General features: G+C 39.4%; 1 protein-coding gene across 5 annotated transcripts in view; it reads right to left on the bottom strand.

Moving 5' to 3' along the window:
* Positions 1-25,528, bottom strand: part of LOC130355880 (uncharacterized) — a 501,680-nt gene that overhangs the window by 30,007 nt on the left and 446,145 nt on the right. For 4 of the 5 annotated variants that reach the window (XM_056556685.1, XM_056556686.1, XM_056556687.1 and 1 more), the window contains exon 28: positions 2,126-2,278. In XM_056556685.1, coding sequence (XP_056412660.1) covers positions 2,126-2,278 — 153 coding nt within the window. The remainder of the gene's footprint in view (positions 1-2,125; positions 2,279-25,528) is intronic. The other variant, XM_056556690.1, reaches the window with a different exon arrangement.

Below are 25,528 nucleotides of genomic sequence, written 5' to 3'. Positions count from 1 at the left end.
TGTTTAGCGTAAAAGCAACACAGCTCATCACCCTGAACACACCGTCCCCTCTGTCAAACATGGTGGGGGCAGAATCATGGTTTGGGCTTTTCTTCAGCAGGGACAGGGAAGATGGTTAAAATTGATGGGAAAATGGATGGAGCCAAATACAGTACCATTCTGGAAGAAAACCTAATGGAGTCTGCAAAAGACTTGAGACTGGGACGGAGATTTGTCTTCCAACAAGACATGGAATGGTTCACAAATAAACATGGTGTTAGAATGGCCCAAGCCAAAGTCCAGACCTGAATCCAATCGAGAATCTGTGGAAAGAACTGAAAACTGCTATTCACAAACGGTCTCCCTCCAACCTCACTGACCTCGAGCTGTTTTGCAAGGAGGAATGGGCAAAAATTTCAGTCTCTCGATGTGCAAAACTGATAGAGACATACCCCAAGCGACGTACCTGTAATTGCAGCAAAAGGTAGAGCTACAAAGTATTAACTTAAGGGGCTGAATCATTTTGCACGCCCAATTTTTCTGTTTTTTATTTGTTAAAATTTTTTGAAATATCCAATAAATTTTGTTCCACTTCATGATTGTATCCCACTTGTTGTTGATTCTTCAAAAAAAAAAAAAAATTACAGTTTTATATCTTTATGTTTGAAGCCAGAAATGTGGCAAAAGGTTGAAAAGTTCAAGGGGGCCGAATACTTTCACTATGCACTGTATGTGTGTGTGTGTGTGTGTGTGTGTGTGTGTGTGTGTTTTATACAGTGTGTGTGTGTGTGTAAACATAGGTAAGCTGTGCCCATTTATCTATGTGTCTCTCTCTCTAAGAATGAGCAGTGTACTTAGAGATCAGTTACCACAACTCATCAGGGACCAAATTTGACATAAGGTAAATTACCATTATATAGAAATTTATGCTTAGAAAAATGAGCACTAAGCATTACAGCCACGTCTGAACCCATTGAATAAAGACAAATGACATATAAGTTGTGAATAACACAGACATGTATGTTTTCTGGATTGTTCTCTAGTTATTGGTGGAAGGTCATAAGGGAGAAAACTCCTTTTATGGCACTGATATGTGCTAAAAAGTTATTTGGATAGTGGTTGTGTAAAATTAGACAGATCTTTTAATGGGTATTAAATGTAACATATTTATGGTCATCTTTTTAGATCATATTCATTTATTTTTGTCAGCGAGGATCTACAACACTTACATTACTTCCTATGTTTCTTACTTTATTTTACCTGAAGGTAAAGATATTTAACTGATGGCAAACTGTGTGTTTATTTGGGTGTGTAACTTTGTGAATTTTGTAACAATGTTTTTAAAGAAAATATTTAGCTTTATTTGATATCCAGCATGTTAAAATCCATCTCAAACTGTATATTATGGTGAAGATTTCAATGAAGTGTACAAGGCTGCAGGCTGAATGCATAACTCCTTATGTTCTTTACAATTTATAGAAGGGGAACATTATTTCTTACAATACAAAACTAAGCTACTGCAAATCTTTCTTTTCCAAAGAAAAACATAATTTGTTACTCACCTTGTGTTAGGCTCCATTACACATTACGTTTTACACTCTCCATTGTGTTATCAAAAAGGGATGCCGACATACTGCCTGACATGTTACTTACGGGCCATAGAATTCAATGGGCCAAATGTAATTTAATTGTAACTAGTCCATATACTGTGTGTGTAAGACTCAATTATGTGTTCTATTCACCCATTAGCAACATGTCTGGCTGCACGTCAGCATCCCTTTTTTGGCAGCTGGAATGAGGACCTAAAACATATTGTATATGGGCCATTATTGATTCATATAAAACACACTCATACATTGCAAATGGAACTTCTGCAGCATCTGAGCCCAATACTGTACAATACACCCTGTAGGTGCTAAACAACCACTAGGTTGTAGAGGGAGTACTGTGTATCAGTGTTTCACACAGCAGAAGAAGCTTCCTACCACTGTAATCTGTGACAGAATTCTTATTCAGGAAGAGATACTAACCCTGCTTATCCCTGTATAGTTGTCAAGTTCTAACATAAGAATGTGCTATTTATACAAATAATAAGATATTAATGGAAATTTTTTATTAGATAACTGATTGTAAAAAAAACTCTTACTGGTAAAGGGAGATGTTCACCATCAAAATAATGGCCATCCCAAATTTCAACCATTATACTTCCATAACTTTTATTAATCGATATTATATTTTTCTTTAAGCCCTCTTCAATTGCTGCTTTTACAGATGTCACAGATACAGACTGTAGAAAGGCCTACAAGTAAAATAATGGAAAGTTATTTGTGAAAAACAATTAAATTCTGTATTTTTTTAAAAATTAATAATAACTTTAATAACAATCAATAGTCATAACATATATACAATGTTCTGTAACACAGCGCAGGCTAGGCAGCAGCACCCAATAACTACACTATATTTCATACCACATGTTACATTAAAGAAGAAATCCCATGCACCAAACCCCATAAAAATAAAAAAGCTCATATTAAAGTACATCTGCTCACCATCATGACGACCTTGTCCCCATGAAAATAGCTTGTTCCGTTCGCCCGCAACCAACACTCGAAAATCCGTTCATGGAGCTCTCTGTCATCCGGTCTATACTAAAAGTCCCATAGTGCCTTTCGCGTCCCCATGGCACTAGCACAGCCCACACTGCCTCCCTTCTCCACCATCCTCATTTATGCAACCACGCCCACACGTCCCTCTCCCTCCCGCTCTCCCTCGTTCTGCTACATCCACAATTTCCCCCACAGTTTTTCAGCACTGAAGCAGGGGAGAGCATTGGTGGATAGCACGCTCTCCCCTGCCGAGGGGGGAGAATGGAGGTGCACTGGGGCTGCTGTCATTGGCTGAAGCAGCTATTGCATAGTCAATGCTGCTCAGCCAATCCCGTAGAAACCGAAGGAGGGGTAAATGAATATTTATTAGATGGGACAGGCCAAGGCAATCAGAGCAAATGTGCATACTTTGCCCATCAACCATTGCCTAAGAAAAAAAAAAACTTATCTCTATCTCTAATAACAAAATAAGGGGACAAAATCTGAGGTTAGTTGCGGGGAAGGTAAAAAACAATGTCAGAAAATATTATTTTACTGAAAGAGTAGTAGACGCTTGTCACAAACTTTATGCAAACCTCTTCCCTTCACTTTTACTTTTGGCACATTTTATTCATCCCTGCCTTCCAAGAGCCATACTTTTCTGTAGAAAGATTTAATATACTATTTAATATGTTGGGAAAAAAAGAAGAAGAAATGTCAAGGATTTATATTCATATTATTCACTTCCCACCCTTTCCAGAATTTAATTAAGCAAACACAATACTTATTAGGGGGAGGGAAGGTAGTGAGGGCTAAAAAACCTAAACACTAGCCACTATAGTAGCAACCCCATGTAAAGTAAAGTAGGGTAATCTAGACTCCTATATCACACAAAAACCCAAAAATTTAAAATGGAGTCCTTCATAAGTAAACCATGATAATCTTTATTAAATAACAATTGATAAAAACATAATTGCAAAGGAGGAATCGCAAAACATGGGAACACTAGAACACTGCACCGAAACCTCTGCTGACATATGGTAAAAAAGGAACACCACAGTAAGGGCTTAAAAGGAAGGTCAACGCAATTAATAATAGGTCTATTGCACTAGGTATGGCCTGAATGGGGATATAATAACACCCCCCCCCCACACACACACACACAATTATATATAAGGGGATCAGTGCAAAACAATGTGCAACAGCGCATAAAGTGCTAAACAAGGTGTATACCAACCTATATCAAAGTATTCAATACAGTAACAAGAATAGCAGCAACTAGTCAGCAGGGTAAGGGGCATCGTCACCCCAACGCGCGTTTCAGCACGTTACAGCCTTCGTCCGGAAATATAAAATGTCAATTAATGTAACTTAGCCTCATTGCACAGGGCCCTTGTGCCGAGGAAAAGAAATAGATTTACTTAGACATACACTTGCAATAAGAAATAAACACTGAGGAAAGGGCAGAACACTGAGGAAAGGGCAGAACACTGCCCTTTCCTCAGTAGGTATGTATGCGGCATACATACCTACTGAGGAAAGGGCCGTGTTCTGCTTGTAAGAGCCCTGAAACGCACCTAGGTGTATGATTTTATCACCGATATTATATTCACTTCTGAAGGACCGACTGTGGGTTAAACCAGCAATACCATCTAAGTCTACACGTCCAGGCGGCATTGCCAAGCGCCTGAGACGTCACACGTCAACAGAATACCAAGAGGTCTGCACCGCTAAGATTCCAACTACAGCGAAAGATTACGGGAGCGGCTATTATTCACACTGGTCTGTGGCAGGCAGACCGCCGCGGTGACGCATGCCAGCGTCTTCACACCACCCGAAAATTGCGGAACTCTTCAGTTGTCCTCAGGTGACGTTACAGTGGGACTCTATTCAAGCTGGTAACTATTAACCCACCCATTCCTTTCAATATATCAGGATTCTATATCAGTTACGGGACTTTAACACATCTCTGGATTATCAGTTGCCGGACTATTGAAAGTGACATATTTTACTATATTTTTGTAGAAATATTAAATATCAGTGTTTATTTCTTATTGCAAGTGTATGTCTAAGTAAATCTATTTCTTTTCCTCGGCACAAGGGCCCTGTGCAATGAGGCTAAGTTACATTAATTGACATTTTATATATTTTAATAAAATTGTATCCTATATTTGAAGCACAATCCAGCCATTTATTTATATTATTTCTCATCCATGTATCAGGCAACTGGTACTAGTCTTGAGGGGTTGGTTATTGTTTGAAAATATTGTTTTAAATTTCCAGCAGTTGTAGGTGTACAACCTCCTTACCTCGGCTAGTTAATTGTGAGCTGCACAACCTCTTTTTTTTTTCTTCTAGATTTGTAAATTACTTCTATAAAAAAAATCTTAATCCTTCCAATAATTATCAGTTGCTGAAGTTGAGTTGTTCTTTTCTGTCTGGCAACAGTGCTCTCTGCTGACCTCTCTGCTTGTCTCGGGAACTGCATAGAGTAGAAGAGGTTTGCTAGACAGAAAAGAACAACTCAACTTCAGCAGCTAATAAGTACTGAAAGGATTAAGATTTTTTAATAGAAGTAATTTACAAATCTGTTAAATTTTATGGAGCCAGTCGATATATATATATATAAAAAAAAAGTTTTTTCCTGGATAACCCCTTTAAGTGCCAATTATTTCACCAAATGTCTTTTCCTATATGCCTTCCCTTTAATTGCTTAGTGGCTTTGTGTTGCAGCAATCTATAAATATTTACTATAGCTTTTTTTTTTGTATTTTACCTATTTTTTTAATGCTTTACTAAACTGTTGTAAGTAATAATGAATATTTCTTTATTCTGTTTGGCCCAATGGACACTTAATTTATCAATACGTGTAAGCCCAAACTCCATTTGCATTTCAGTAAAAGTTTTCAACAAACCATCCTTAACAATATGGCCTAATCCTCTAACCCCTCCAAATGGAGCAATCCAGGACCTTTGAGAATACCTCAAGTCTCGAATTATTCTAAATGGGAGTATAGTCTAACCCACCCGTGTAGTTCACTAAGATGGCTTACAACCTATTAGTGATGCTATAATGTTAGTGTGGGAACCCAAAAAAAACAGCAATTCTGGCACTAGCGTTCTCTGGGTGGGATTAATAATGTGATATTTTAATAGTTTGGACTTTACGGATGTGGCAATACCAATCATGTTTATTTTTATATGATTACTGGGAAAAGAGTGGGATAAAAAATTTTAAAATAGCTATTTCACTTTTTTTCTTACCTTTTTTTAACCCTTCTAGGGGACTTACACATGGGATTTAATGTACTGCAGTGTATTGTGACTAGAGATGAGCTAATCGAATTGGATGAATCCGAATTCGTTACGAATTTAATAGAAAAGTGAAATATATATGCACTCAGCAGCTCAACGTTTTTTTCTGGTTAAAGCTCATAGGGGGCAGTTAGTGTAAAAGCACTAAAAAGACTTCCGCACTAGATAGTTACGCTTATTTCTGGTGCAACCTTTTTGGGGCGTATTATACGCAATTAAGTGAAATACATACGCGCTCAGCAGTTCTACGTTTATTCTGGTTAAAGGTCATAGTTTGCAGTTAGTGTAAAAGCACTAAATCACTTATGTACTAGTTACGCTTATTTCTTGTGCAACCTTTTTGGGGCGTACTATCCGCAAATAAGTGAAATATATACTCACTCAGCAATTCCACATTTATTCTGGTTAAAGGTCATAGGGGGCAGTTAGTATAAAAGCACTAAAACACTTACGCTCTAGATAGTTACGCTTATTTCTGGTGCAACCTTTTTGGGGATTATTATCCGCAAATAAATGAAATATATACGCACTCAGCAGTTCTACAAGTATGTCAGGAGCACAGAGGAGTGGCAGAGCCGGATATTCATCAGGCGCAGGCCAATGTCGCATCAGATTAGGGGCGCGTAGCAGCAGGAGTCGCAGGAAGAGGCCTGAGCTCCCGGTATCAGCTAGCGGTCGTGTCTCGACCAGCAACCCATCTGCCGTCATTGATTGGTTAACCACTTCATCCCAAGTGACTTCTGACAACCCCAGTCACCAGTCGGTGGGTTCCTCAGACTCAACCCTCAGTTGGCATGACCCGGGAGCAGTCTCTGTCCTCCAACTGCCTCTGTCCTATGCCGTTCCCTCCTTAAAGCCTTGCAAGTTAGAAAGGTTCCATTTGAGGAACTGAATGTACATGTAAAGTCAAAATGTTAAAAAAATGTTTGACCAGAAGATCCCAAGCACAGCTAATACGGATGATGAGCCTCCAGCCTACCCGCCTCCAGAAATTACTCCATACTTGTCTACTCCACAATACTACCTTCAGCCAGTGCCCACTATGACACATCCACAAGCTATTTCTCACATTGTCACTACATGTCAACCTAAAGTGATCTATCACCAACCGGTTCCTGTTTGGATTGTGGAGACCGGAACACATCCGATTGATAAGTGTCTGGTTGATTCTCCAAGCCCTGTAACATGTCCTTCATGCCATGAGAATGTAGTGACAAGAGTTAACTTCCATTCTGGACTTCTTAACCCCTTGGGGACCAAGGGTTTTTCCATTTTTGCACTTTAGTTTTTTCTTGCTCACCTTTTAAAAATCATAACCCTTTCAATTTTTCACCTAAAAATCCATATGATGGCTTTTTTTTTTTTGCGCCACCAATTCTACTCTGTAATGACATCAGTCATTTTACCCAAAAATCTACGGCGAAACGGAAAAAAAATTGTGCAACAAAAGTGAAGAAAAAACAGCATTTTGTAACTTTTGGAGGCTTCCGTTTCTACACAGTAAATTTTTCGGTAAAAATGACACCTTATCTTTATCCTGTAGGTTCATACGTTCAAAATGATATCCTACTTATATAGGTTTGATTTTGTCGTAAAAATGTTTAAAATTGACCTTTTCTGACCACTATAACTTTTTTATTTTTCCACGTAGGGGGCAGTATGAGGGCTCATTTTTTGCGCCGTGATCTGAAGTTTTTCACGGTATTGATCAGACTTTTTGATCACTTTTTATTCATTTTTTTCATGATATAAAAAGTGACCAAAAATACACTATTTTGGACTTTGGAATTTTTTTGCGCGTACGCCATTGACCGTGCGGTTTAATTAAGAATATATTTTTTATAATTCGGACATTTCCGCACGTGGCGATACCACATATGTTTATTTTTATTTACATTGTTTTTTATTAAATGGGAAAAGGGGGGTGATTCAAACTTTTTTTTTGCAGTGTTATAGCTCCCGTAGGGGGCTATAACGCTGCACACACTGATCTTTTACACTGATCACTGCAAAGCCATAGCTTTGCATTGATCAGTGTTATCGGCGCTTGACTGCTCCTGTCTGGATCTCATTCTCATTCGGCGAACGGACGTGCAGGAGGCAGGTAAGGCACCCTCCTGCTGCGTCCTAGCTGATCAGGACTTGCTCGCGATGGTCCCGATCAGCCCGACTGAGCTGCCGGGAGCATTTTTGCTTTAGCCGCGGCGATCAGCTTTAAAGGGTAGCTCCCACCATCCTATTTTTTTTTTTGCTAGCCCGTTCCCCCCCCTCCCCGCTACGGCACTAGCCCGTTCCCTCATTACACTTGCAGTTACTGCAGAGTCCGGCAGCGGGCGTGCAGGGACAGCGGCAACGAGGCGGCGGCGATGTGCGGGAGGAGTGGCCTCCCAGCCAGTGGCCGGGGAGCCAATGCGCTCGCTCCCGCCTGTCTGATTGACAGGCAGGGAGCGAGTGCAGCCTAACTGAAAAAGGACTGATTGCCACTCCAAAATCAGTCCTTTTTCAGTGGACGGTTTTTAAAAGTAAATTAAACCTTTTTAATGAAAAAAAAATAATAATAATAAAAGTATATTAGGGATATGTTGTAGTACATAAGTACTACAACATATCAAAAAATAAAGTTGGTGACAGTGCCCACCCGCTATGACGAGAGGCCACAGGGTGGCCCTACGTTATAGAAAGGGAGAAGGCTAAGGGCGTACAGGTAGTGTTGCTCGCGAATATTCGCAATACGAATTTTATTTGCGAATATCGCATATTCGCGAATTCGCGAATATTCCCGAATATAGCGCTATATATTCGTAATTACGAATATTCATTTTATTTTTATTTTTTTCACCGTACACATCACAGTGATCACCCCTCTCTGCTTCCAGCTTGTGTAGTGTAAAGAAGGCTCTAATACTACTGTATGAGACAGGCGTGCGAATTTACGCATATGCGAACATTTGCATATGCAAATTTTCGCATATGCGAATTTCCGTTCATGCTAATTTTAGTATATGCTAATTTTCGCATATGTAAATTTTCGCATATGCGTATGTTCACATATGCGAAAATAAAACGAGAATATTACGAATATGCGAATATTCGCGAATATATGACGAATATTCGTCCATATATTCGCGAATATTCGCAAATTCGAATATGGCATATGCCGCTCAACACTACGTACAGGTACGTCCTTGGTCCCCAAGAGGTTAACTGGCTTTTATGTATAGCAATTATGTTTTTGGGGCTCGTGGCTGGATGCTGCTTAATTCCCTTCTGTATGAACGCTACGAAAGATGTGGATCATTTTTGCCCACGTTGTGAATGTCACCTCTTCAAGTACAAAAGGCTCTAACAAAAGTTCTCGAAAACTGAAGCTTGAAGGAAACACGATAAAATCTTTTGGACACTTTCGCATTATAAACACAAACCCTACTTAGAGTCATATCAGCACTTTAATTAAATGATTTAATGGCTATGGACACCTATATAAGAATTTTTTCACATTAGTGTCACTTCTACAGCACTCTTTATATCCAAGCTATCCTACGAATCTTCCACATTCACACTCCAATCCAGACAGCTCTGTAGCTTTTTATTTATGTAAATAAGTGTTTATTTATCTATATCCTATTAGAATGTTAAATTAAGATTATGATTATGAAATTTACAAGTCACTTTTCATAAATTATAAAACGTCTTTAAACAAAGTCTGCAAACTACAAGGCTCTTATAACAGCGATCAGAGAAGTGCCAAACATTGCTACATGATGTGCATTACATGCAAGTGCAAAAAATGCAAACTTCAAAAAACACTAAAATCTGTGATAAAAGTGCTATAAAAAAAAGAGGTAGTATTATATGTGAAAAGGTCTTCAAGGGTGGATTTTAAAAGGGGGCAGCTTAAGTTGTAGAAATTTCTGCAACAGTCCGTTCCATAAACCTGAATGAGGTTGTTTAACAAGGGGAACTCTGAAATTATAATGTTTTGCCACCAGTTGTTTTGAATTTTTTTTTTCAGATTTGTAATTTTCTTCTACTTAAAAATCTTAACACTTCCAGTACTTGGTGCTGGAATTACCGCAGCTGCTGGCACCAGACTTGCCCTCCAATGGGTCCTCAAAAAAGGATAAAAAATGTGCTCATTCCAAATAACAGGCTCTGTCATTGTGCCGCCATGTGATCTCCCCATGCTGCTGGCGCATTAAACTTGTTAGTCTCTTCAAACTCTTCAATTGACATTTAAAAAATCTCTTTAATCTCTTCAATTAAGATGCCATATGGTCTCCTGACCCTGCTGTCACATCCAGACTCTTTCATTGTGCCGCTCTGCTGCAGTGATTCTAATAGCGATACCTGTAATCTGCATATCATACTGAATAACAGTATTATTTCACTACCACAGCACACTCACTATGTGTGTTATAGCCAGGCAAAGTGTTCTACACCCCTATTGAGGCTCTCTGTAGCCCAGAAATAATCGTTTTAAATAGAAATTTGCCGCAAATAAATTTGTATCGAACCAAATTTTTTGGTCGGCCGAATCGAATTTTTGAAAAATTCGCTCATATCAAATTGTGACCTTTCCCTATACTCTGGCTATGATTCCTATTACACCTCTGACAGGGTGTTACAAGAGTAATATGATGCCTCGCCTTGGGATCTTTCTAAGAAATACTATAAGGTTAGAACAGACGGACCAGGTAATCTTTTTCTGCCATCAATCTTCTATGTTTTATAGAACTGATAAATACAGTATGAAATTGATCTGGGTCACCAATGCCAGAGATGCTGTGAGAGGCAGTTTGATATGTAGCAGATTTCTCATTGACCATGGTATGTGTTATACAATACTTTCTTTATTTAAAGGGTATTCCAGACCTATAAAATGTATCTACTTTCCAAAGAATATGGCATAAGCGTCTGATCACAGGGGGTCCAATCTCTGGGACCCACTGCAATCTTTAGAACGGAGCTCTGACTCTCCCCGCTAAATGGAGCAGTGGATCGGCATGCACTTGATTCATTCTCTATGGGAGATACGCTAGCGAGTTTGGTATCTCCAGCATTCCCATGGACAATCAATGGAACATGATTAGTTTTTTTTTAGAGCTGGAATATCCCTTTAAGCATTCTTTGGCCTTTAGAATTACTCTTACCTTAAGAGAGTTAAAAATATCTTTGACGCCCAATTAGAGACATGTAGATGACTTCTGATTGGCATACTTGGGATGTAAGGTCTGTTTTGTGTAATCTGACATTTAGAAACTGTTCACAAGTTAAGAGTATCATCAAATAGTTCTAAACTTAGACCTGATATTTTGTTAACAAGCTTGGTCTATTTTAGTGAAATCAGACATGAAAACATTCTTTAGTTCTAAAAAAAAATGTATATATTAAGCAGTAAATAAGCTATTGCCTTCATACACTTCTCAGCTTCCAGAATGTTGAACTGGCAGCATCAAAAGCAGTATCGTATTGCTATAGATTTCTATTTTCGCATAGTCCTTAAAGGGATAGTCCAGTGGTGAAAAACTTATCCCCTATCCTAAGGATAGGGGATAAGTTTGAGATTGCGGGGGGTCCGACCGCTGGGGCCCCCTGCAATCTCTCTGTACGGGGCCCCGGCTATCCGCCCAGATAGCGGGTGTCGACCCCCGCACGAAGCAGCGGCCGACACGCCCCCTCAATACATCTCTATGGCAGATCCGGAGATTGCCGAAGGCAGCGCTTCGGCTCTGCCATAGAGTTGTATTGAGGGGGCGTGTCGACCGCCGCCTCGTGCGGAGGTCGACACGCCCCCTTCCCGCGGGCTGTCGGGGCTCCGTACAGGAGATCGCAGGGGGCCCCAGCGGTCGGACCCCCCGCGATCTGCAACTTATCCCCTATCCTTAAGATAGGGGATAAGTTGTTCACCACTGAGTCACCACTGGACTACTCCTTTAATGCAGAGATAAATAGAGCGAAATGCTAAATAAATGACAAAAACAACAACAGGATGAACAGGTTTAACACAGTGAGCCCTAAGCTGGCCACACAGCTGTTTCTCCTGAATTTCCCATACACATGGGCAGTCGGCCAACAGCTTATCTCCCAGAGGAATAAAGGAGTCATTGGGGACTTCCTGACAGTCTGCTGTCTAGCACTGTTGCACTGCCCCTAAACATGTTGGATAACTTTTTTTGTGCATTTTACAGCTGTGTTGTTTTTCCTAACCCAAAAAAGCACACTGTTTAAGTGACCAACACTACGAGAAAAAAACACAATAGCTTCAGAGAAAATAGTACATTCCAAATGCAAATATTTTATAGATTGTCCTTTAGATTCCCAAATGAATAATTATTTGCTATTTCATGACCACTTTTTGTGAATATAGCAACACCAGCTAAATACTGAGGATGACACAGGCAGCTCTCTTAGATATAATGGACTGATCTAGAACTATGTTGTACAGATTTGTGCCTGCAGTTTTATATGGAGGCATACAAAGGTTTTTCTTGTGAATCTATAGAAAACTCTATGGAAAATGAGGAATGCTCCACTACATGCTGTATTACTAAATAATTCTTCATTGTAGAGACATGTAGTACTTATGGGTCTGTGAAGCCCTTATGGAGATCAACCTATGTCACCACATTAAAGGGGTTATCCAGGGAAAAACTTTTTTTTTTTTTTATATCAACTGGCTCCAGAAAGTTAAACAGATTTGTAAATTACTTCTATCAAAAAATATTAATCCTTTCAATACTTATGAGCTGCTGAAGTTGAGTTGTTCTTTTCTGTCTAAGTGCTCTCTGATGACACGTGTCTCAGGGACCGCCCAGTTTAGAAACAAATCCCCATAGCAAACCTCTTCTACTCAGTTCCCGAGACAAGCAGATATGTCAGCAGAGAGCACTGTTGCCAGACAGAAAACAACAACTCAACTTCAGCAGCTGATAATTATTGAAAGGATTAAGATTTTTTAATAGAAGAAATTTACAAATCTGTTTAACTTTCTGGAGCCAGTTGATTAAAAAAAAAAAATAAAATTTTCCCTGGAATACCCCTTTAAATGTACAATGTCCATATGTACTGCAGTAACTAAATGCATTTCCAACAGTGAATTACTCCCACAGTGCATTCACAAGCAGTATTTCAGTCCATATATTTAAGCAAAGGAAAGCAGGAAAACATTTTTTTTAACTTTCATTTTCCTGTTTTTCTCTGATAGGAATGTATCAGTGTATATTTCTTGAATTAGAGTGGATCCTAACTTGTAGCATGATAAGTGACCATATTTCCATTCATGTCAATTGGGTCTGGGCCAGACTATTGTTTCTTTGTCCATGGACATGCCGTTAAAAATAGATTAGGCAATACGGCCGTCCCCATAACAATGTACTAAAAATAATATTAGAAAAATTACAATCAATAAATAGAAACATTAGGTAAAAGGACATGTTTCAGTATCTGTCTCTAATCGGTAAAACAAAATCTAGGTGACACATTCCCTTTAACTTCTAGCTTTTGATAAGCCTTCACTTTCCCTGTTTTCTGACCAAAAAACTTATCTTGACTAGACTATATTCATAGGAAAAGGGCAAGTGCAAACACTTTGGGGGGGATTTATTAAGCTGTTTTACATTAAAGGGTACCTTTCATCAAAAAAACTTTTGATATATTATAGATTAATGTATGCAGAATAACTTTCCAATTGCATGTTATTAAAAAATATGCTTCTTTCTATTTAATTTTCCACTTTGAAAAAATGAACACTAGGGGTCTCCCTACCAGTCCTTTTTTTTTTTATAGATTTCAGACTCATGCAGGAGTCCGAAATCGCAGACTGCAGCCGGAACAAAGACAAGCTCACCACTGCTCACTGCCAGGGATTTTTTCTGTGTCCTGGCTGCAGTCTGAGATTTAGGACTCCTGCATGAGTCTGAAATCTATAAAAAAAAGGACTGGTAGGGAGACCCCTAGTGGTCATTTTTTCAAAGTGGAAAATTAAATAGAAAGAAGCATATTTTTTAATAACATGCAATTGTAAAGTTATTATGCATACATTAATCTATAATATATCAAAAGTTTTTTGGATGAAAGGTACCCTTTAAGATTTTCACAGCTCAGTTTTTTATTTCTCGTATTACTCTGGTAATGAAAATGAAAGCTGAGTAACTGGGTCATGTGATCACAAGTCTCACCCAGAGAAAATCACAGTGCTTAATATGTCAGAGGAAGCGATCAGTCCTAGGTCAGCTGACTTCCTGTGATCTACAGGATGACATCATCATCTCTCAGACTCTTCTGGCAGCTCACTGACCCCCTCCCTATCTGTATGATGTTGCTCCTATCTCTTTGGGCTGAGGATATACAGTGGTCCCTCAAGTTACAATATTAATTGGTTCCAGGATGACCACTGTATGTTGAAACCATTGTATGTTGAGACCATAACTCTATGAAAACCTGGTGTCACGATTACACCCTTTCGGTCCAGCCAAGACGCTAGAGAGAGTGTGATAGTGCAAGGGTTAAAGCCACCAGACCTCTGGGTATCCACTACTAGTCCCAGCAAGTCACCAAATTAACCCTTAGATAAACGTGTTTTACCAGAGCCTCCTTCAGAAAGGTGAGCTCATATATTTAAAGATCAAAGACCAGAGCTGATTAATTAAACATTTAATCTGATAAAAGGTATCACAGGGCTGACTATATAAAAATACAGAAACAAATGACATACAGTTACAAAAATATGAAAGAGTTTAGCAAGGCAAGTTCAGAAAACAAAAGATGAAGTTCTTACAGCATGATGGTATCAGTCCATGAGAGAGTCAGAGTCCAGCTCTTGTCAGCTTGTTGCACAGCATTGTTAAATATTATATACCTCCTTTTTGGAGGGAGACTCCATTCCCCCCTCCCCTCTGATCCCACCAGGGGGGCATCTCTCTGCCTGGCCCTCTTATCTGGTTGATTATATGATGGGACCAGTGTGCATGACTTCAAAGGAGATGTAAACACACAGCCAAACCCCCCCCCCAATAAAATGCAATTCACAAAAAACACAGGATACACCGTCTGAATGACCCCTCACCCCCAGGTCTTAGTTTATACATAGTTGCAATTATAAAACAAATGTATGTTTCCATAATCAGGCCTTGGGCCTGACACCTGGTAATTGGTTCCGAAGTCACCAAAATGTCATCCAAAAAAGGAAAAAGTGAGCATTAAACAAAAATAAGTAGATAACTAATACAGATAAAGCAAGTCCTTACATATAAAAGTAAGAAAGATCTGCTGGAAGTTGTAAATCAATGTCTATGTAGAGGACAGGAGCTTCTTCAGGGTCATGCACAGTACACACAGTGCCCTAAAAAGTAAAATGGAGCCACCCTTACTTGGTGTCCAAAGGAGCAGCTAACTGTGGCATAGGTTAAATGGGCACTGTGATTAAACATTTTTTAATATTTGATTCCTTATGCCAAATAAATAACTTTTGTAATTGGCTTCCATTAAAAAAACTAAAACAAAGTTTTATGTTAGTTTTTCTTCTGTATACTTCTGCCCACCAGGGGTCTTCCTTCTTGGCCAGAACACATTCCGTCTGGTCAGAATCTCAGATTTTGGTCTCCTGCTTGTAATGGCAGGAGACCAAACTAAGGAAGTGTAGAAACTGCACTGAAACTGCACTGAGCTTGATTGACAGCTGCAAAGAGCAACACTGACAGCTGCACAGAATGAAAGCTGCAAAGAGCCTCACTGAAAGATATACAGACTGAAAGCTGCTGCACAAAGCTTGAGGTCTTCTATTCATCACAGCAGTGCAACAATGTGAGGGCAGAAGTGGTCCCCCAGCAGGCTTCAGTGATGTCATGCCTGCTGGGAAACACAGACTTTCTCCTGCTAGGAGATTGGACTATGTGAGCAATAATGAAGGTATGATACACAGCTTTTTAACCCCTTAAGGACCAGGCCCATTTTGGCCTTAAGGACCAGACCAATTTTATTTTTGCATTTTCGTTTTTTTCCTCCTCGCCTTCTAAAAATCATAACTCTCTTATATTTCCATCCACAGACCCATATGAGGGCTTGTTTTTTGCATCACCAATTGTACTTTGTAATTACATCACTTATTTTACCATAAAATGTACGGCGCAACCAAACAAATATTATTTATGTGGGAAAATTGAAAAGAAAACCGCAATTTAGCAAATTTTGGAAGGTTTTGTTTTCACGCTGTACACTTTCCGGTAAAAATGACATGTTTTCTTTATTCTGTGGGTCAATACGATTAAAATGATACCCATGATTATATTATTTTCTATAATTGTACCGCTTAAAAAAAATGTCAAACCATTTTAACAAAATTAGTATGTTTGAAATTGCCCTATTTTGACTACCTATAACTTTCTCATTTTTCCGTATATGGGGCGATATGAGGGCTCATTATTTGCGCCATGATCTGTAGTTTTTATCAGTATCATTTTTGCTTAGGTTTTACTTTTTATAAATTTTTTCTAAATTTCTTTTGGGAATAAAATGTGACAAAAAAGCTGCAATTTTGGACTTTAAAAAAAAAATAATTACGTTTACGCCGTTCACCCTATGGGATGATTAACAATATATTTTAATAGTTCAGACTTTTAAGCACGCAGCGATACCAAATATGTGTATTAATTATTTTTCTACGCTTTTTGGGGGTAAAATTGGAAAAACGGCCGTTTTACTTTTTTATTGGGGGAGGGGATTTTTCAAATTTTTTTACTTTTTTATTTCAAATTCTTTTACTTTTTTTTTTTTTAACACTTTTTATGTCCCCATAGGGGACTATTCATTGCAATCAATTGATTGCTAATACTGTGCAGTGCTATGCATAGGACGCAGCACTGCTCAGTATTATCGGTGATCTTCTGCTCTGGTCTGCTCGATCTCAGATCAGAGCAGAAGACCCCGGGAGACGGCCGGAGCAAGGTGAGGGGACCTCCGGCCACCATGCTGGATGATCGGATCCCCACGGCAGCACCACGGGCGATCCGATCATCCGTTCAAAGTACCGCAATGGAGGGGTTAATGGTGGACATCCGCGCGATCGCGGATGTCCGCCATTAGCGGCGGGTCCCTGGCTGCTGATAGCAGCCGGGACCTGCCGGGCATGACGCGAGCACAGCTCCGGTGCTCGCGATCATGTCGGCACGTAAATGTACGTCATGGTGCGTGAAGTACCACGTCACCATGACGTACATTTACGTCCATTGTCGTTAAGGGGTTAAAGCTCTGATTTGATTTTTTTTTTAACAGTGGTAGGGGTGTTAGGAGTAGTTAGGAAACATAGCCTGAGTTAGTTTTGAAAAGTTCTTTTGGTGGCAGGTACTCTTTAGGAGTAGTACAGAAGGTGTTATACCTCCCTGTACTGTAGGGAAGTGCTACCAGACAGGAATTCAGTGCATATGCTTCAGTAATACAGGTGTTTTACCAGTGGATGCCCATTCTAATTGGTCAGTTCTTCCAGCCATTGACACGTTTCACAGATCTGGACTGTCCGTAGAATTGTATGTTGAGTCTGGTTTCAAGTTACAATGGTCCAGAAAAGACCATTGTATGTTGAAACTATTGTATGTTGAGGCCATTGTAAGTTGAGGGACCACTGTATAGTAGTTATACACCTTTCCTGAGGCTGTGATCACAGGTTGCATTTTTTTTTGGTCTTGTGTTCTGTGTTATTGTGTTACCTACCAAAATTGCTCAAGATGCAAACATGTCATTTTCATAGCGACGATGGAAAAATGATGCAAAAATATGGCCAAAAAAGCAGTAAAAATTTATGAACAGCCTAAAAACTTCATATCTTCATAAAACAACTTCATTGTGATTATATGGTAAATCACTTTCTCCTTATGGCAATATTTCTCTAAAAAAAACACATTCACATGTTCACATTGAGTTCCTAAACGCTGTGTGCGGGCTTTCGTGTTCACGTCCGCCCCCTCGTGACGTCACGGCCTGCCCCCTCAATGAAAGTCTATTGGAAAGGGGCGTGGCGGCCGGCACACCCCCTCCCATAGACTTGCATTGAGGGGACGGGACGTGAGGTCACATGACGGGGCGTGACGTCTCGAGGGGGAGGGCGTGAACACGTAAGCCCGCACACAGTGTTCAGGAACTCAATGTTCCGGACGCCGGGGAACGCAGTAACCCTTTAAATAGGATCTGTTCAGCTATATGAACAGACCCTAACTGAACGGATATGAAAGGCAGGTTCCGGAGCTGGATAGAGGATGTGGCTCCAGACACCAAAGGATTGTGATAGGCCCCATTCCTCTTGAATGAGGTGCCCGTTGAAGTTCCGTTAGATATCCATTATTTTTCAGGATTTTATTGGAGAAAAAAACCTGACATGCAAGATTTTTTTTCTCTGCAAAAGCCCCACCAATTTAAAGGAATCAGCGAATGGAGCTCTCTATCAGAGCTTCTATTAATAATGTAAACTTAGCCTTAGCCTCTTAGCAGTTTAGGGTTCTTTTTGCTGAAGGTGATTTGGTTGGTGAACCAGATGAATTGAAACACCTCCTTTATATGCAAAACCAGAACATTAAAGGGGGTACACCACTCTAAACATCTTATCCTCTATCCAAATAGGATAGGGGATAAGATGTTAGATCGGGGCGATCTCCAGAACACAGAAGCTTGCAGCTTCCGCATTCATGACGTCATGCCATGCCCCCTCCATTCATGTCTATGGGAGGGGGCATGATGGCTAGTACATAACAACCTATAATTACAAATTATATATAGACAACGACCTTTAAGCTGGTGTCATGCCTAGTTTTTAAAGGCAAAGCCAGAAGTAGACCATGTAGAAAGCAAGTATTTCTTTGTATTTTTTTTCAATTCCTGACTTTGGCAAAAAAAAAATATATATATATATATATATAAAAAACAAGGAAAAACTGCCACAAATGTGCAGTGTTTTTTTTTCTTAAACTGTGGAACACCAGCCTTAGGCTAAGTATCCACTGGGAGTTTTTGGGTTGTTTTGCCCCCAAAAAGGCCCAAACTGCTGCACAGCATTTTTTCACAGAATAAACGCCACGGCCAGATGCTAGCTGAAAGGAAATGCAAAATGCCAAATCTAATGACTTACATCACTGTAATCTACTTCTGTACTTCTCCCTCATAGATCTGATCCCTTAGGGCTTGTTCACATTTGTGTTGGTTCTCTGTTCAGGGAGCTCTGTTTGCAGAATCAGTCAAAAAAGAGGAACATGAGCAGAGAAAAAAAAATTATTTTTCTTTGATGAAATCCTGCAAAACATTCCACACCAGACAGACCTTATTTAAGGTCAATGGGACTTGTTGGTGGTTTTGCAACAGACTATTCAGCTTTTTCTGTAGTGAACAGACTTTGTAATGGAGCTTCTGAACAGAGCTCTAACGCTAAGGGCATCCACTAAGAGAATTTGAAAATGTGTCACACTCACTGTTTCAAATAATTAACAATGATAACCAATGGAAATGCTGTTTTCAACCCTTGAGGATCGGGACATTTTTCATTTTTGCACTTTAGTTTTTTCCTCCTCCCCCCCCCCCCCTTCTAAAAGTAATAACACCTTCAATTTTTCACCTACAGACGCTTATGAGGGCTTGTTTTTATTGCGGTACCAATTTTACTTTGAAATGCCATTTCAGCCCCAAAATCTATGGCGAAACAAAAAAGATTATTTGTGGGACAAAATTTAAATACATTTTAAAAAGTGTGTAACTTTTGGGGGCTTTTAATTCCACGCAGTGCACTTTTCGGTAAAAATGACACATTATCTTTATTTTGTAGGTCCCCAATTAAAATGATACCCAACATAAAGGTTTGATTTTGTTTTTCTTCTTTTAAAAAATTATAACTTTTTTTCCCAAAAATTTGCATGTTTAAAAATGTCCTCTTCTGACCCCTATAACTTTTTTATTTTTCCGCATGCGGGGATATGTGAGGGCAAAATTTTTGCGCTGTGATCTCTTTTTATTGGTATGGGACTTTTTGATCACTTTTTATAAAATTTGTTATGTATACGCCATTGACTGTATGGTTAAAGTAGCTTTATTTTTTAATAGTTTGAACCTTTATGCACATAGCTATACCACATATATTAATGTTTATTTTTGTTTAAATGTATATATATATATTATTTTTTTAATGAGAAAAGGGGGGGGGGGTAATTGAAACCTATATTAGGGAAGGGGTTACATCACTTTGATTAGCTTTTTTTTATACTTTTTTGACATTACTTTATAGTCCCGATCACGATCGGTGATGTCCAGCATTAGGCATGGGTCCCAGCGGCAGAAAGACACTGGGATCACTCTTCTATGACCTGCGTCATAGAAGGGGAGCGGGACTAGGGCATACAGGTACGCCCTTTGTTCCATGAAGTTAATTAATCATTTAATTTATTAATGGGAAAAAGCTATCTGAATCTTCATGGTCCTATGTGAAAAAGTGATTTCACCCTAAACCTAACTGGTTGTGCCACCCTTGGCAGTCAAGCATTGATTGGCAATGAGTCTTTCACATCCCTGTGGAAGAATTTCACTGTTCTTTGCAGAATTATTTAAACTAAGCCACATTGGAGTGGGTTTTTAAGCATGCACCACCTTTTAAAGGTCACAGCATCTAAATCAGAAGTTTGGACTATGACAAGGCTTTCAAAAAGGATGGCGGGAAGCCAGAAATGCAAGAGATATTGTTAAACACCGCTAGAAATACCAGAAAGAGCTGGTATGTAAAATCTTGCTGTGTAGCTATCAGGCTTTTAAGTGCAATTATTGAATAAAGAGCCAGAAATGGATCTGAAAAGAGAAGTCTCAGTCTTTCATTCATACATGTTTATTTATGATCTGTTCCTGGTTTAGTATTTAATAAGTGCAATTAAAGGGGTATTCCAGGAAGAAACATATTTTTTTCACATGAACTGGCTCCAGAAAGTCAAACAGATTTGTAAATTACTTATATTAAAAAATCTTAATCATTCCAGTACTTATCAGCTGCTAAATTGAGTTGTTCTTTTCTGACTGACAACACTGCTCTCTGCTGATATCTCTGTCTGTCTCAGGAACTGTCCAGAGTAGGAGCAAATCCCCATAGAAAAAATATCCTCCTCTGGACAGTTCCTAAAACAGGAAGATTTTTAACCCCTTAAGGACTCAGGGCTTTTCCGTTTTTGCACTTTCGTTTTTTCCTCCTTACCTTTTAAAAATCATAACCCTTTCAATTTTCCACCTAAAAATCCATATTATGGCTTATTTTTTGCGTCGCCAATTCTACTTTGCAGTGACATTAGTCATTTTACCCAAAAATGCACGGCGAAACGGAAAAAAAAATCATTGTGCGACAAAATCGAAGAAAAAACGCCATTTTGTAACTTTTGGGGGCTTCCGTTTCTACACAGTGCATATTTCGGTAAAAATTACACCTTATCATTATTCTGTAGGTCCAGATGGTTAAAATGATACCCTACTTACATAGGTTTGATTTTGTCGCACTTCTGGAAAAAATCATAACTACATGCAGGAAAATGTATACGTTTAAAAATGTCATCTTCTGACCCCTATAACTTTTTTATTTTTCCACATACAGGGCGGTATGAGGACTCATTTTTTGCGCCGTGATCTGAAGTTTTTATCGGTATGATTTTTGTTTTGATCGGACTTTTTGATCACTTTTTATTCATTTTTTAATGGTATAAAAAGTGACCAAAATACGCTTTTTTGGACTTTGGAATTTTTTTGCGCGTACGCCATTGACCGTGCGGTTTAATTAATGATATATTTTTATAGTTCGGACATTTAAGCACGCGGCGATACCACATAGGTTTATTTATTTATTTTTTTTACACTGTTTTATTTTTTTTATGGGAAAAGGGGGGTGATTCAAACTTTTATTAGGGAAGGGGTTAAATGACCTTTATTAACACTTTTTTTTACATTTTTTTTGCAGTGTTATAGGTCCCATAGGGACCTATAACACTGCACACACTGATCTTTTACACAGATCACAGGCGTGTATTAACACGCCTGTGATCAGTGTTATCGGCGCTTGACTGCTCCTGCCTGGATCTCAGGCACGGAGCAGTCATTCGCCGATCAGACACCGAGGAGGCAGGTAAGGGCCCTCCCGGTGTCCTGTCAGCTGTTTGGGACGCCGCGATTTCACCGCGGCGGTCCCGAACAGCCCGACTGAGCAGCCGGGTCACTTTCACTTTCACTTTAGAAGCGGCGGTCAGCTTTGACTGCCGCTTCTAAAGGGTTAATACCGCACATCGCCGCGATCGGCGATGTGTGGTATTAGCCGCGGGTCCCGACCGTTGATGAGCGCCGGGACCGACGCGATATGATGCGGGGTCGCGGTGCGATCCCGCTTCATATCGCGGGAGCCGGAGCAGGACGTAAATATACGTCCTGCGTCGTTAAGGGGTTAATAAACGTAATTTACAAATCTGTTTAACTTTCTGGAGCCAGTTGATATGATTTTTTTTTTTTTTTTTAACTAGGAATACCCCTTTAAACACCTGAATGTGTGAACACACCCATATATATGCCAGGAATCCAACTGCTGGATCTTTCAGATGGCTATTTACTTTCTTCATTGTCGGCAACACATCCTGTTTACATGGGAGATGTACTGCCAATTAGCATTCATTTATAGTCCTGCAACATCCCAGTGATCAGCAAACAAATTAGCATTTTCTTGTTCATTGGCTGGTTGCTGTACCTTTTATATGGGGCAATAATAGGCCCATATGGTCAATAATTGCCCCCTGCAATATGGCTCTTATCTTCTAGTGAGAAAAAGATGAGAAACTACACCCCTATGCATCTACCAATGTATTGTTTTACCAGAATAATTTGCAAAGTCATGTTGCCATTGGTGAACATATCCTTTATTGTGCTCTATTTTTGCTTCGGTGTCCTCTTGGAAGTATGACTCCTGACATCACATGTGGGCAAAACCCTGCCCACATGGAGTCACTAATAGCCGCATAATGTTGCTGATATGGCAATATTATGCAGTCATTGTACACTGCATGCAGTCGTGGTTTTGCTTGAATGCAAAGATTGCACTACAATACCTGCTCTCATGCTGTTTTCATTCCAGAATTTTTTTATGTGACTGTGCTACAGGGGCTGTAAAATTAGATTTGATGGTTGGTCTCACAATTCTTATATGATCTTTGCACAGATGTTCATTTTTAGCAGCATACAAAATGAGTTTTGCCTCAGCTTTTCCCAGGTTGCAGTGTGGCCTGAGAGATTACATCACTAGTCATTTCACAAAAAGAAAGCAGCAGTGTTATGGTGGACTCACAACAGCCATTTAGCACCAAGACAAGCACGCATTATTCCTAAGCATATTCAATACTGTCTTGTGGGTTAGTACTAAAGTCACCTTATGTTGGATAACCCCTTTAAGTCAATCTTCTACAAATGAGAAATAGTAAGCAAATCTTACAAGTTATAGAATCTATTTAGCATAATTATCATTAAATCAAATTATTGCACTATTTAAATTATTAAATGAAACAAAATAATCCATATACGTAGTTTGTAAACAGGAGTCTAAAGTTTTCAAATGACACATCAGCACCACAGTAGCCAAGAATTGGTAAAGAACAAGGAAAGACAAGACCGGTAACCGGCTAGATTCCATATAATGGCATATGGGCCCTCTTGATGCCAGTGGCTGGATGGGTATCAAACTGAAGGATATGAAAGAACATGGTCCCTCCTGCCAGCAATAGCAGTTCTCAATGCCAAGACTGAATCATGCAAAACGTTAAGTGTATCGCTTTGTAATTTACTTTGACATAAGGGAAAATCTTAAGTAGGTTACAACAGGGAAGATAAATCAGAGAAGATAAACATATGATGAACATAAGTCCCAAATGCCATCAATCACTTATTTCTATCCATCTTGGCATATTCATTAGATTGATGTACACTAAATACACAGTTCACATTTTCAATTGCAGTTTAAACTAATACTGATATATCTGTCCTGTAAAGGGTTGATAGTGAGCCCAGAATTCTCTTATACATTAAAGAAAATTAGTTTATTAAAGTATTCTAGTTCAACAACAATTATACTTTGCAAACAATACATTTGAAACAAGCAGCTCATGCCTCATTTGGTCACAGTTGGTACATATTCTACTAAGATAAAACTTAATAAAATTTTACAATCGACAATGGCTTTTAAATCATGCAACCTTAGGCATTTACCTGATTCGTCTACATGGCATATTGAAACCTAAATAAGGGTGCATTAACACCGCGTTTTTGCAATACAGTTACCGTATACGTTTTCAATTTGAAAATCATATGGAACCGTATTGAAAACCGTGTGCATTGATGCACCATTGAAAACCGTATGCCAAATGATGCATCCGGTTGCATCCGTTTTGCGTCTTGTACGGTTTTGTAAGGTTTTTTCCCCGTAAGCAAAACCGTAGCCTATACGGATAAAAATTTGTGCACATGCTTTTATACAATTTAGTATTGTTTTGAGGAACCTGTTTTTCATCAAAAACCTGATACGGGAACTGTATTGCAAATGTGAATACAGCCTTAAGCTAAGTACTTAGTTTCTGCCCTAGTTACCTAAAAGTGTGGAGTATTCAGTGCTAAACATAAGAACTTTGTAAGGGTGAGTTCACACACGACAGTAATCGTATGCTTAGGGCAATGTCATTCAATGTCATGTAACTGATTTTCAGCTGCAGATATATCTGGAGTTTCTATAGTAAGTATTTATTAATAAGCTCATCAGACTAAGGGGCCCACACGTATTACATCAGTATTTTTTTGAGAAGGAGGAAAAAAGTGAAAAAAGATAAGGGGCGCTCTCTGGCATAGTAAGTTAGATTATTGATGGTAGGAAGAAAAAAAGGGAGAGAAGGAGCAAACCCACCACCACACCTGTGCGGTGGCACTGACCTCCAAGTGTTGTGCGGCGGGTAGGGCACGACTCTGTCGCAGTATGTGGTGGGCTGTTACAGCTTGCTGCTTAGTGCCCCCTTGTCCGTTGTCCCCATGGAGGGGTCACGGAAAAGACAATGAAGGAAATGGAAGCACAGAAAAATGCGGGGGTTCTGTCTCCCAAGCGCTACTGGCAAAATGAGTCAGGATGCCAATGGATACACAGGATTCTTTTATTTTATTCGTACGTAAAAGGTACAACTGGACAACGCATTTCGGAGTATTCTCACGCCTTCCTCAGGTCCACAACAACAATTTTGCGGTGTCCTGTTCATGGGTTCCTGTGTTCCTGTATATGGGCCGCCATATACAGGAACACAGGAACCCATGAACAGGATACCGCAAAATTGTTGTTGTGGACCTGAGGAAGGCGTGAGAACACGCCAAAACGCGTTGCCCAGTTGTACCTTTTTCTTCCATTTCCTTCATCAGCATTTTTTGCATCTGTTTTACAGACAGCTGTTAGATAGGGTCATCAGACCTGTGGTCAGGCTAGGACTTGCGGGGGTAAGATGGACACTAAAATCTGCCTAAGCCTAAGTTTGTAGATGCTGTATCTACTAAAGTGCCACTCATTGCAGGATTTGTGGCATGAACAGATATCTGAAGCCATCACTCACAGCATACTAAAAAGGAAAAACATGTAAGGCCTCATT

This window comes from Hyla sarda, chromosome 2, assembly GCF_029499605.1.
Source record: "Hyla sarda isolate aHylSar1 chromosome 2, aHylSar1.hap1, whole genome shotgun sequence".
Taxonomy (NCBI): Eukaryota; Metazoa; Chordata; class Amphibia; order Anura; family Hylidae; genus Hyla; species Hyla sarda.
This window is presented reverse-complemented; position numbering and strand designations above follow the sequence as displayed.